At 47.8% G+C, this 13,986-nt stretch overlaps 1 protein-coding gene across 1 annotated transcript in view; it reads right to left on the bottom strand.

Annotated features, from left to right (window-relative positions):
• LOC121284448 (growth arrest-specific protein 6-like) overlaps positions 1-13,777 on the bottom strand; it is an 83,964-nt gene extending 70,187 nt beyond the window's left edge. The window contains exons 1-3 of the mRNA XM_041199918.1: positions 13,511-13,777; positions 13,096-13,253; positions 6,288-6,312 (exon numbers count right to left, since the gene is read on the bottom strand). Coding sequence (XP_041055852.1) covers positions 6,288-6,312; positions 13,096-13,253; positions 13,511-13,670 — 343 coding nt within the window. The 5' untranslated portion in view covers positions 13,671-13,777. The remainder of the gene's footprint in view (positions 1-6,287; positions 6,313-13,095; positions 13,254-13,510) is intronic.
• Between the last annotated feature and the right edge of the window lie 209 nt (positions 13,778-13,986).

The following is a 13,986-nucleotide window of genomic DNA, read 5'->3' as shown; positions in this document are numbered from 1 at the left end:
TCACACACACCGACAGTGCGGAGTCTTTCACACACACCGACAGTGCGGAGTGTCACACACACCGACAGTGCGGAGTGTCACATACACCGACAGTGCGGATTGTCAAACACACCGACAGTGCGGATTGTCACACACACCGACAGTGCGTAGTGTCACACACACACCGACAGTGCGGAGTGTCACACACACACCGACAGTGCGGTGTGTCACACACACACCGACAGTGCGGAGTCTCTGACACACACACCGACAGCGCGGAGTGTCACACACACACCGACAGCGCGGAGTGTCACACACACACCGACAGTGCGGAGTGTCACACACACACCGACAGTGCGGAGTCTCTCACGCACACACCGACAGCGCGGAGTGTCACGTACACACCAACAGCGCGGAGTGTCACACACACACTGACAGTGCGGAGTGTCACACACACACCGACAGCGTGGAGTGTCACACACTTACCGACAGTGCGGAGTCTCTCACACACACCGACAGTGCATAGTGTCACACACACACCGACAGTGCGGAGTCTCTCAGGCACACCGACAGTGCGGAGTGTCACACACACACCGACAGTGCGGAGTCTCTCACACACACCGACAGTGCGGAGTGTCACACACACACCGACAGTGCGGAGTGTCTCACACACACCGACAGTGCGGAGTCTCTGACACACACACCGACAGTGCGGAGTGTCACACACACACCGACAGTGCGGAGTCTCTGACACACACACCGACAGTGCGGAGTCTCTGACACACACACCGACAGTGCGGAGTGTCACACACACCGACAGTGCGGAGTGTCACACACACACCGACAGTGCGGAGTGTCACACACACCGACAGTGCGGAGTGTCACACACACCGACAGTGCGGAGTGTCACACACACCGACAGTGCGGAGTGTCACACACACACCGACAGTGCGGAGTGTCACACACACACCGACAGTGCGGAGTGTCACACACACCGACAATGCGGAGTGTCACACACACACCGACAGTGCGGAGTGTCACACACACACCGACAGTGCGGAGTGTCACACACACACCGACAGTGCGGAGTGTCACACACACACCGACAGTGCGGAGTGTCACACACACACCGACAGTGCGGAGTGTCACACACACACCGACAGTGCGGAGTGTCACACACACCGACAGTGCGGAGTGTCACACACACACCGACAGTGCGGAGTGTCACACACACCGACAGTGCGGAGTGTCACACACACACGACAGTGCGGAGTGTCACACACACCGACAGTGCGGAGTGTCACACACACCGACAGTGCGGAGTGTCACACACACACCGACAGTGCGGAGTGTCACACACACCGACAGTGCGGAGTGTCACACACACACCGACAGTGCGGAGTGTCACACACACACCGACAGTGCGGAGTGTCACACACACACCGACAGTGCGGAGTGTCACACACACACCGACAGTGCGGAGTGTCACACACACACCGACAGTGCGGAGTGTCACACACACACCGACAGTGCGGAGTGTCACACACACACCGACAGTGCGGAGTGTCACACACACACCCGACAGTGCGGAGTGTCACACACACCGACAGTGCGGAGTGTCCACACACACCGACAGTGCGGAGTGTCACACACACCGACAGTGCGGAGTGTCCACACACACCGACAGTGCGGAGTCTTCACACACACCGACAGTGCGGAGTGTCACACACACCGACAGTGCGGAGTGTCACATACACCGACAGTGCGGATTGTCAAACACACCGACAGTGCGGATTGTCACACACACCGACAGTGCGTAGTGTCACACACACACCGACAGTGCGGAGTGTCACACACACACCGACAGTGCGGTGTGTCACACACACACCGACAGTGCGGAGTCTCTGACACACACACCGACCAGTGCGGAGTGTCACACACACACGACAGCGCGGAGTGTCACACACACACCGACAGTGCGGAGTGTCACACACACACCGACAGTGCGGAGTCTCTCACAACACACCGACAGCGCGGAGTGTCACACACACACCAACAGCGCGGAGTGTCCACACACACACCGACAGTGCGGAGTGTCACACACACACCGACAAGCGTGGATTGTCACACACACACCGACAGCGCGGAGTGTCACACACACACCGACAGCGCGGAGTGTCACACACACACCACCGACCCAGCACACCGACCGGAGTGTCACACACCACCTGACAGTGCGGAGTGTCACACACAGACCGACAGTGCGGAGTGTCACACACACACCGACAGTGCGGAGTGTCACACACACCGACAGTGCGGAGTGTCACACACACACCGACAGTGCGGAGTGTCACACACACACCGACAGTGCGGAGTGTCACACACAGACGGACTGTGCGGAGTGTCACACACACACCGACAGTGCGGAGTGTCACACACACCGACAGTGCGGAGTGTCACACACACACCGACAGTGCGGAGTGTCACACACACACCGACAGTGCGGAGTGTCACACACACACCGACAGTGCGGAGTGTCACACACACACCGACAGTGCGGAGTGTCACACACACACCGACAGTGCGGAGTGTCACACACACACCGACAGTGCGGAGTGTCACACACACACCGACAGTGCGGAGTGTCACACACACACCGACAGTGCGGAGTGTCACACACACCGACAGTGCGGAGTGTCACACACACCGACAGTGCGGAGTGTCACACACACACCGACAGTGCGGAGTGTCACACACACCGACAGTGCGGAGTCTTTCACACACACCGACAGTGCGGAGTGTCACACACACCGACAGTGCGGAGTGTCACACACACCGACAGTGCGGAGTGTCAAACACACCGACAGTGCGGAGTGTCAAACACACCGACAGTGCGGAATGTCACACACACCGACAGTGCGTAGTGTCACACACACACCGACAGTGCGGAGTGTCACACACACACCGACAGTGCGGTGTGTCACACACACACCGACAGTGCGGTGTGTCACACACACACCGACAGTGCGGAGTCTCTGACACACACACCGACAGTGCGGAGTGTCACACACACACCGACAGCGCGGAGTGTCACACACACACCGACAGTGCGGAGTGTCACACACACACCGACAGTGCGGAGTCTCTCACACACACACCGACAGCGCGGAGTGTCACACACACACCAACAGCGCGGAGTGTCACACACACACCGACAGTGCGGAGTGTCACACACACACCGACAGCGTGGTTTGTCACATACACACCGACAGCGCGGAGTGTCACACACACACCGACAGCGCGGAGTTTCACACACACACCGACAGCGCGGAATGTCACACACACTGACAGTGCGGAGTGTCACACACAGACCAACAGTGCGGAGTGTCACAGACACACCGACAGTGCGGAGTGTCACACACACCGACAGTGCGGAGTGTCACACACACACCGACAGTGCGGAGTGTCACACACACACCGACAGTGCGGAGTGTCACACACAGACCGACAGTGCGGAGTGTCACACACACACCGACAGTGCGGAGTGTCACACACACACCGACAGTGCGGAGTGTCACACACACCGACAGTGCGGAGTGTCACACACACACCGACAGTGCGGAGTGTCACACACACACCGACAGTGCGGAGTGTCACACACAGACCGACAGTGCGGAGTGTCACACACACACCGACAGTGCGGAGTGTCACACACACCGACAGTGCGGAGTGTCACACACACCGACAGTGCAGAGTGTCACACACACCGGCAGTGCGGAGTGTCACACACACCGACAGTACGGAGTGTCACACACACCGACAGTGCGGAGTGTCACACACACCAACAGTGCGGAGTGTCACACACACACCGACAGTGCGGAGTGTCACACGCACCGACAGTGCGGATTGTCACACATACCGACAGTGCGGAGTCTCTGACACACACACCGACAGTGCGGTGTCTCTGACACACACACCGACAGTGCGGTGTCTCTGACACACACACCGACAGTGCGGTGTCTCTGACACACACACTGACAGTGCGGAGTCTCACATATCAGGAAATCATACCTTGTGTTACCAACTCTGCTTGAATTGATTCCTGGAGAACATTGTAGAAAATCGGAAATAACAATCAGCGGAAATTGCTTCCCATAGGGCCATAAATTCTGTCACTCTCTGCCCTGTATATACTCAATGGCTGAGTATGCACAGCCTTCTGCGGCAGAGAATTCCAAAGATTCACTACCGTCTGAGTGAGCAAACTTCTTCTCTCAGTCTGACATGATCGTTCCTTTGTCCTGGGATTGAGATCCCGAGTTCTAGATTCCCTAGCCAGGCAGAAACAAGTCTCTCAGCATCTCCCCTGTCAAGTCCTCTAAGAATTTTATTCAGCTCATTGAGAGCACCTCATTCTCCTAAACTCCAGAGAATATAGGTCTTTCTACTCAATCTCCAGTGCTTGGACAATCCTGTCTTCCCAGCATCAATCCAGTGAAGCTTTGCTGCACTCTTTCCAAGGCAAGTATATCCTTCCTTAGATAAAGAGACCAGAACTCTACACACAATTCCAGTTGTGATCTTCACCCTTTCATCTCTTTATTTATCCAATTTCCTTTTGAAAGTTTCTATTGTATCTGCTTCCACCGCCCTTTCAGGCAGCACATTCCAGATCACAGCAACTCACTGCGTAAAAAATTCCCCTCATTTCCCTCCACCCCCTGGGTTCTTTTGCAGATTGTTTTAAATCTGTGTCCTCTGGTTACTGATCAACTGAGCTGCATTACTGTTAAAATTGGCTGGTCCTGACTTAATCGCCTGTGAACTCTTCAATATGGAAATGACATAAGTGTTTTCAACACTTGCTCCCACACAGTGTGAGGGGATCTTAGGAAATCAATGATTAATATTGTACATTCCAGACAGCCGCTCTGGCTGCTTTAGGGTCAGGGCCCGAGACTTTCGGATTCCAGGTGTATATTTGACCTTCATCAACGTTCTGTAATGACCCAGTGGATAAAGCTTTGTTTGCAGATGTGACAAACTGTTAGAACCGTCATCACTAAATTTCCACACGTTAAGGGTCATTTTGCTTTTGTACAAAGTGTAAAATGGACAATCGTGAATCTGCTGTCCCTTTCAAATCTCCCCCCATTTTCAGTCCCATTGAAATCAAAGGAATTGACAATCGGGAAAGTCTGAACAGGCTGGGGGTCTTTAGAAAACAGACTGATAGGTGACCCGATCGAGGGTTTTATGGGGTACATGTGGAGAAGATTGTAGGGGGTGCAAAGCTAGACGCAATTTAATGTAAGGTTGTCGCTAATGTGAACATCCAAACATATGAATTAGGAGCAGGAGGAGGCCATTCGGCCCCTGAAGCCTGCTCTACCATTCAATAAGATCATGGCTGATCTGATTGTGGTCTCAACTCCACATTCCTACCTACCCCTTGTTAGTCAAGAATCTATCTCTTTCTGCCTTAAAAATATTTAATGATCCGGCCTCCACTGGTCTCTGGGGAAGACAGTTCCAACGACTCATGACCCTCTGATAGAAAAAATTCTTCTCACCTCTGTCTTAAATGGGAGACCTCTTATTTTTAAACTGTGCCCCCTAATTCTAGTCTCTACCCCAAGGAGAAACATCCTTTCATCAACCATCCTGTCAAATCCCCTCAGAATCTTATATGTTTCAATAAGATCACCTCTCAATCCTCAATAATTCAGGAGAAACTTCTTTACCCAAAGAGTGGTGAGAATGTGGAACTCGCTACCACAGGGAGTGGTTGAGGTGAATAGTGTAGATACATTTAAGGGGGAAGCTGGATAAACACATAGGGGAGGGAGGAATAGAAGGAAATGCTGATAGGGTGAGATGAAGAGGGGGTGGGAGGAGGCTCGTCTGGAGTATAAACACCAGCATGGACCAGATGGGCCAAATGGCCTTTTTCTGTGCTGTAAATACTCTGTAACCATTGGTCTGGTAATTATTTGTTTCAGAGTGACAACCCCAACTTTGGGGCAGGGGTTGGAACGAGGTGACAGTTGCAGCTGCTGCACTCAGTGTCACCCAATGATTAAATCATCACAACCCGAGAACTCCACTGAGTTAGACTTTGAAGCAACCATCCTGAACGAATGCGGATCCATCGCCTGTTTATAGAAACCGCCCGGTCTTAACTCCACCAAAACGGGACATGGAAAGTCTTTTCTACAGCATTTGAGCCTCTGTCAGCAGGTTAAAATCTATCACTGAGTGTGCAAAATGATTTCAAAAACTTTGTTTGATACAAAGAGTGAACTTACCCAGATACTTTGGATAGAAGTATTCCTGTGGAGAGAAAAGGCATCATATCAAATGTGAGAGGAAAGGCATCAAATATCGGACAATATTAACACTACAGTAAAAGAATAAATAAAGCCATATAATCAGAGGCTGGCACATCGAGGATAACCAGGGCGAGATTGCTCACCCCAGGAGCTTCTGGGGATTCAGTAGCTCTCACACTCAGATAGCCACGTACAAAAAAAGAAACATCCTGCATTTATATAGTGCCTTACACAACTTCTCAAGGCACTTGACGATTAAGCAATTATTTTGGAAGTGTAGTCGCTCTTTTTATATTCTTTCACTGGTTGTGGGCACCGCTATCAGGGCAGTGTTCATTGCCCATCCCTAACTGCCCTTGAGGAGGTGCTGTCTTCTTGAAAAGCTGCAGTCCATGTGGGGGAAGTCCCCCGGCAGAGCTGGTAGATCAGAACTGCAAGGTTTATAACTGCTGACATGAGACAAAGCTTCCCAGAAAATATACCATCCTCATCCAAGGGTGTCTCAGGATGAATTACAGTTTGGAAGCTTTAACTAATAGAGATACTTCCAGAGAATTGAGAGAGCCAAAAAAATGTCACATATTCTAACTGGAGCCCAGTCACAGACAGGTAATGTAAGGATATGTCTAGAATAAAAAACATAAATTATGGGAACAGTATGTTAACAAACAACTCACCAAGGCTCCTTAGGCAGCACCTTCCAAACCCATGACCTCTACCATCTAGAAGGACAAGGGCAGCAGACACATGGGAACACCACCACCTGGAAGTCCCCCTCCAAGTCACTCACCATCCTGACTTGGAAATATATCGGCCGTTCCTTCACTGTCGCTGGGTCAAAATCCTGGAACTCCCTCCCTAACAGCACAGTGGGTGTACCTACACCACATGGACTGCAGCAGTTCAAGAAGGCAGCTCACCACCACTTTCTCAAGGGCAATTAGGGATGGGCAATAAATGTTGGCCTAGCCAGCAAAGCCCACATCCCATGAATGAATAAAAAAACAGTGACTACACTTCAAAAGTAATTGTGGTCCATAAGAGGGATTCAAGAAAAGGAGCCCTGACTGAAAATACAACAGATCAGTAGCATTAACTGCAGCTGTGAGTTCGAGTGTGAACATTGCTGTGAGTTCAGGAGAGGTGAATGCAATACATGAGAGTTATAAAGAATTCTTATTGAGAGGAGAAGTAACCCTTTATCCCTCAAATGAGACAGCTAAACTACAATCGTATGCAGAGATACGAGAGCCACTCAAACACTTTTACTGGGGAAAGGTATAAACTTTTCCCCAAGAGCACATTAAAATCCGAAGTTTTAATAAATGGTATTCGCAGGGATTATATACCCGTACCTTTGTATCGGGTGCATTTGGAGTGTGACCTAACGTCTGGTGTTATGAAAGGGGTAAAGTCCTAGTGATACAATGAAAAACTTACATTCAAAGAGAAAGCTAGGTATATAAAGAAAGGAGTTTGTGTGTGTAAGGGAGAGGCACTTAAGACCTAACCAGCCTGTACGCCTACAACCAACTTGCAAAGGAACATCATTTGGAATTCGTAAGGTCAAATGTGCTTTGTCTGGTGTCTATTTCAAGTCTATGGGTTACTGTTGACTTAGTGGAGATTTACCTGGGGGTGATTAATTTGGGGATTTGTTAAAAAGTTATTATAGTAGCAATTTGTAGCCATGTGTATGTGCTTAATTTGTTGTCAAATTAATAAATGTTTAACTTAGTTGTATATAAAAACCATGAGACTCGGTGGTCTTATTCCTGCTGAATTAAAAGTCTGCATCTCAAAATTACAAATTTCAAAAATGGGTTATGACAGTTGTTTCAAATTTCCCACTGGGATTTGCACAGCTCAAACTTTACCATCGGCTGGGTCATAATGTAAAACAATATCACCATAGAGAGGAGGATGAGAAGGAACAGGTATGTCAGGTAGTGAGGACAGGAGAGAATGGAAGAGACAGCGAGAGTGAGGCAGAAGGGGACTTAGACAGCTCCCAAATTGAACCTCCTACTACCTGGTTAGCTAACTGAAATATTCGGATAGTTAGACATTATTTTTTCATACCTAGAAGCTGGAGGAAAAGATTCCAGGAATTTTTCCTGGAAGATCTAGTGAGATTATTTACAGAATTTAAAGAAATCTGTAGGGAGAAACCAGGATGTACAAGCTTAGCCATACATGATGTGGATGTAGGAGAATGCTCTCTGAAAAAACAGCATCCTCCTTGCTTAGGGCCAGAGAAACAGCCTCAGGTAAAAGCAGAGATCCAGTACGTGTTAGAAAATCACCAGCCAAAGCAGCTAGAGTCCCCGTGTTGTGTTAGTGCCAAAACCAGATGGTTCGCTCAGATTCTGTATAGACCACAGAAAAGTCAATGCAGTAACAAAAGCAGATTCCTACCTAACTCCTCACTTGGAAGACTGTATTGACAGAGATGGCCATGCCATGTTTCTTACCGAAATAGATCTGTTAAAGGGATATTGGCAGATTCCTTTAACAACCCGTGCTAAAGAAATATCGGCCTTTGCCACACCAGATGGTCTTTCCCAATGCCGAGTGACATCATTCAGACTAAAAAGCAACTTTTCAGAGGCAAATGAATCACATGGTTTACCTTGATGATGTACTGATACGTAGTGACACTTGGAAACAACACCTGAGACAGCTAGAAGCCCTGTTTAAAAACTACAGTCAGCTGATTTGGTAATAAACCTTCCCAAAAGTGAATTCGCAAAAGGATGAGTAACTTATCCAGGGCCTACTGTAAGGCGAGAACAAGGGCCACCAAGAACAGTGAAAGTACAAGCATTGGTGGAGTTCCCTGCCCTAAAACTAAGCAGGAGATCATGAAGTTTTTGCAGATCTGTGGGTTTTACTGCAAATTTGTACCAAATTTCAGCACTATAGCTGCCCCACTGACGGACTTGTTACAAAAGAGAGCCAAGGTAGGTCAGTAGGGGGACTGCCAGGCATCCTTGGAAAGGCTGAAAGCAATTTTGATCAATGAACCAGTGTTGAATGCTCCAAATTTCACTAAACTCTTCAAAGTAGCGATTGATGCTGTGAGCTGGGGGGTCAGTACTGTCCAGTTACAGGAAGATGAATCGGGCATAGAAAGGCCATTGGGATACTTTCCCAGGAAGTTGAATTGACACCTAAAACAATACTCTACAGCGGAAAAGGAAACCCTGGGCAAGCTATCAGCCCTTAAACATTTTACATGTATGTCCACCATGGAAACAGAGACACACTGGTAATAGTGATCATAGCTCCTCGGACTTTGTGGAAAAATTTAATAACCAAAACTCTAGACTATTTCAATGGAGTTTATCATTACAGCCTTATCACATAGAGATTTTCCCCATTGCAGAGACAAACAATGTAATTGCTGATGTTTTGTCTAGAATTGAACTTTGCTTTAAATTTGCTAAAGGCCAAAATGATACAGAGAATATCGGTATTAGCTTTGTATGAAAAGTGAATGACTGAGAGTGTGGGTGTGTTTTAGTATTTTTGTGTTTGTTTTATTACACTCTGTAATGAAACATATATAAATACAACGTTCCATTTCTTCAGGGTGGGAAAGTGTCATGGACATTTTAATCATGGAAAGTGGTTCATCTTCAAGAACTAAGAACATTCTGGAAGAATTTGTGTTTTAAAAGACACTGTCCCTTAAAGGGTTAACGCTATTCCTGGAAAAAGCATCCTTTTACAAGAAAGCAGTTTAAAAAACACTGTCAACCTCTTGACCCGGGTAAACTGTGTACAAAGAGTACATGGTTTTTATGGCTCTGAAAAAGAAACCATGCCTGGAAGACTGTTTTAAAAATGGATTTTGGTTTCGCTTTGAGAAAAGGACGAACTGCTTGAGAAGGAAGACAGCAGCATTTTGCAGCCCAGAGCCAGTTCACAAGTGGAACGGAATATAAGCTGCTCCTGAGATGCTCTACATGCTGGAATAGAGCATCCTCGAGTATTCCTTAAGTCTACCTGAAAAGCAGTACCAGAGTCACTCATTCTTTTGGGGACCTGTGCTGAGAGACCAACCACATAACCAGGATGCTATTTCAAGAACTCCTCCATGTGTGCGTGTGTGTTTGTGTGTGTGTGTGAAAGACTTAGGGTATCTTGAAAAAGTAATTAGCATAGTTTCATATTCCATACTGTATGTCAGTAAGCTTTGCTTTCCTATTTGACAAGACAGGTTTTATAATAACCTAATAAGTTTGTTGTTTATTGAAATAAGCCTGGTTAAAGTCTCTTCTATTCTGGGTAACAGTAGTTGAAGGTAAACAATTGGCCATTTTGGTGAGTAAATTAAACTTTTAAGCTAATGGTCTGACCTGTAGAGTGTGGGGCTAGAGAAACCACACACTCCTCCCATCCCGGCCATACCCCGGCACTTTGTGATGGTGACCACAAGGCAGCATTCCAACAGAAAGAAGAGTTTTACAATCATTGAATCATCGACTAGCCCAGCACATTCAGCCTTTAGGGAAGGATATCTGTCATCCTTACCCCATCTGGTTATATACGTGACTGCAAACCCACATCAATATCATCAGCTCTTTACCAACCCAGAAAACCACTCAATCGTATGAAAAGGGGGCAAATTGAGATTGTTCAAGAAATACTAATCTTCAGAGTCTCACCCATTTTTATTGCAAATTTCAGGCTCCCAGGATGAAATGTCAAGTTTCCTCCTTCATCTAGCAGCCTTGACCTCTCTGAGACTCTGACCTCTTGCACATCCCCTTCCTCCTGTCACTCCAGCTTTTGTGGCCGTGCCTTCAGCTGCCTGGGCTCCAAGCCCTGGAATTCCCTCCCTAAACCTCTTCAATGTCCCCATCCTCCTTGAACCTCATCGCGTTAGCCTTTTGGTCGCCTCTCCTTCCAGCTGCCTCAGTGATGCAGCCTCGAGATTTCTCCTTGCGTCTCTGTGAAGTGCTGTGGGATATTAATTCCCTTTTTCCATTAAAGGTGTTCTATAAATGCAACCTGTTGGGATCCTTTAAAGCTGACAAAACAATCTGTGAAACAATAAAAGGGTGCATCATCCAACATAATACCAGCAGAACCAACTGCATTGGAGTTTGTTCTATATTAGCAGGTCTGAGTATCTCTACAGCATGGTTCTTTTTTAAAAATCTGTCCACAGGATGTGGGCTTCGCTGGCTGGACCAGCATTTATTGCCCATCCCTGGTTGCCCTTGAGAAGGTGGTGGTGAGCTGCCTTCTTGAACCGATGCAGTGTGTGCTGTAGGTACACCCACAGTGCTGTTAGGGCCTAGGTCGATTCCTTTTGATATAACTGAGTGACTTGCTAGGCCATTTCAGGGGGCAGTTAAGAGTCAACCACATTGGGGTCTGGAGTCACACGTAGGCAGATGGCATTCCTTAAAGGGAAATTAGTGAACTAGATGAGTTTTTATGATAATCAGCAATGGTTTCATGGCCATCATTGGACTTTTAATTCCAGATTTTTCTTGGATTAAAATTTTACCATCAGCCATGGTGGGATTCGAACCCAGGTCACCAGAGCATTACTCTAGGTCTCGGGATTACTAGGCCAGTGACAATCCCAGTGTGCCCCCACCTCCCAATAATGTATGAATAGATGTATTATACCACATAATGCACAATTCTGCTGATATCGAGTTATCCCTTCAAGCAAAGGCTGGAATTCTCTTCCACAAAATAGCAGTTAATGCCAGCTCAATTAATCTTACATCTAAGGTTAGGAGGTTTTGCGAATCTAAGAGACCATGGAGGCAAAGCGGTTAGGTAGAGTTTCAGATACAGATCAGCTATGATCACAATGAACAACAGCAGAACAGGCTCAAGGGGCTGAATGACCTCCTCCTATCCCTATCTTCCAAAGCCTATGTTAAAGCAGCTTTGGGTTAATTAAAGAGCATCAAGAATTTTAATTAAAGAGAAGTTAGAATGTTTGCTCTTGGAACTGAGAGCTGGTGTTAGTGACAGAACTACAGCCCTTCGCATTTTGGTGACATTATTCTTACTGTAAATTACAGTTTATTTTAACACTGACGTGCCAGCTACAATTTAGAGAATTGCTACATAGAGCCAGAGATTTAGCTGAGCATGAATCAAGCATTCCTCCACTGAAAGTGTTGACACAATCACAGACAAGCAGCAAAACATGTCAGAAAAAATTATGAAGTTCACGAGGAAACCTGACTATCAATTGTTCCTTGATATTTATTTAAAGGATGCCTTGTTTGTGGCCTTGACTGTGGGAACACATGAAAGACTCCTACAGTGACAAACTCTGAAATGTAACTTGCACTGCTCCAATAAAGCACACGGTGATCTTCTAGGTAGTTTGTTAAAGCAGTTATTTCTATGCAACAATTTTTTTTAAAAAAAAAGTCTTGGAAAGCAAGACAGCTTTGGAAATAATGAGTCCCGTGTCCCACTCACCAAGAGGTCGACCCTCACAGGGGCACGGATTTACTAACATCTCCTGGGCACAAGTCCAGATGCTTTCACTCAATTTAAATGTGAAAGTAAAGAATTTGCGGCGTTTGCCCCTCTCGGATTATGTAAACCAGACTGAAAGGCTGGACTGTTAGTGTCCCAGTGACAGTTTCACATCTCTGCATGAACATAGCTACATACACACACACACACACATCACACATCACAGGGTGAGGGCCAGAAGTTTGAAAAAGAAAACCCGTCCTAAACTGGCCAACTCCTGGCAGTAAGGACTGGGGTGGGGGGGGGGGATATTCTCTACCGTTTCTGGGTCGTTTTCGAAGACCTCTCTGGCCTCTTCCTTGTTACAGGATTCCTCCACACATTCTCGCTCCAAGTGTCCCTGTTTGGTTTCCTCAAAGACGTGGTTCGCCCGTTTGATCCGACTGAGGAAGCTGGAAGCAGCTGTGTGTGACAAGACTAGACAAAGGAAGAGTGAGTGAGTGAGAGAGAGAGAGAGCCGGGGGGAGAGAAATTCAGAGTCAGAGAGAGGGAGAGAGAGTCAGAGACAGCTAGAAAGTCAGAGATAGAGACAGGGAGAGAGAGTCAGAGGGAGAGAGAGAGAAAGTCAGAGATATAGTCAGGGAGAGAGAGAGAGAGATTCAGAGAGTGAGAGACTCAGGAAGAGAGAGTCAAATAGAAGGGGACAGACTGTCCCGGTTGAAGAGCTCACTTACACTGCCAGGACTCTGGGCTGAGGAGTAGCAGCAGGAACAGGGTGCCCAGCATCTTGTGTCGCTCAGATTGCCGGCCACTTCTCAGCTCTGCCTCTCTCAGTCTGCACCAATTAGCAGAGAGAGTAAGAGCAGAGTAAATATTACAACATCTTATATTCATCACCTCTTTAACTCTTCCCCCACAGAGAGATTACACCAACAAGCTGAGACACAGTCTCTACGTCAACTGTCAGCATCGCAGGAATGAGGAACCTGTACATGTGGAGGACGGGAGATTGTGAAGCAGATGGTGAATGAACAGATTGTGAAGCAGGCTGTGGAGAGCACTGCTCTTCTTCTGTTCTGGAGCCGGGGCCTGGTCACGAGTTTAATTGTCCTGACAATAGACAGGCTGCATTCTTCAACCCGGGGACAAGGTGGACACCAGCAGATATCACCCCTCCCCCACCCCCAACCTCCCCAGCCTCTCCACCAAC

This window comes from Carcharodon carcharias, chromosome 11 (genome assembly GCF_017639515.1).
Source record: "Carcharodon carcharias isolate sCarCar2 chromosome 11, sCarCar2.pri, whole genome shotgun sequence".
Taxonomy (NCBI): domain Eukaryota; kingdom Metazoa; phylum Chordata; class Chondrichthyes; order Lamniformes; family Lamnidae; genus Carcharodon; species Carcharodon carcharias.
Note: the sequence above shows the minus strand (reverse complement) of the source record. Positions and strands in the feature narration are given on the sequence as shown.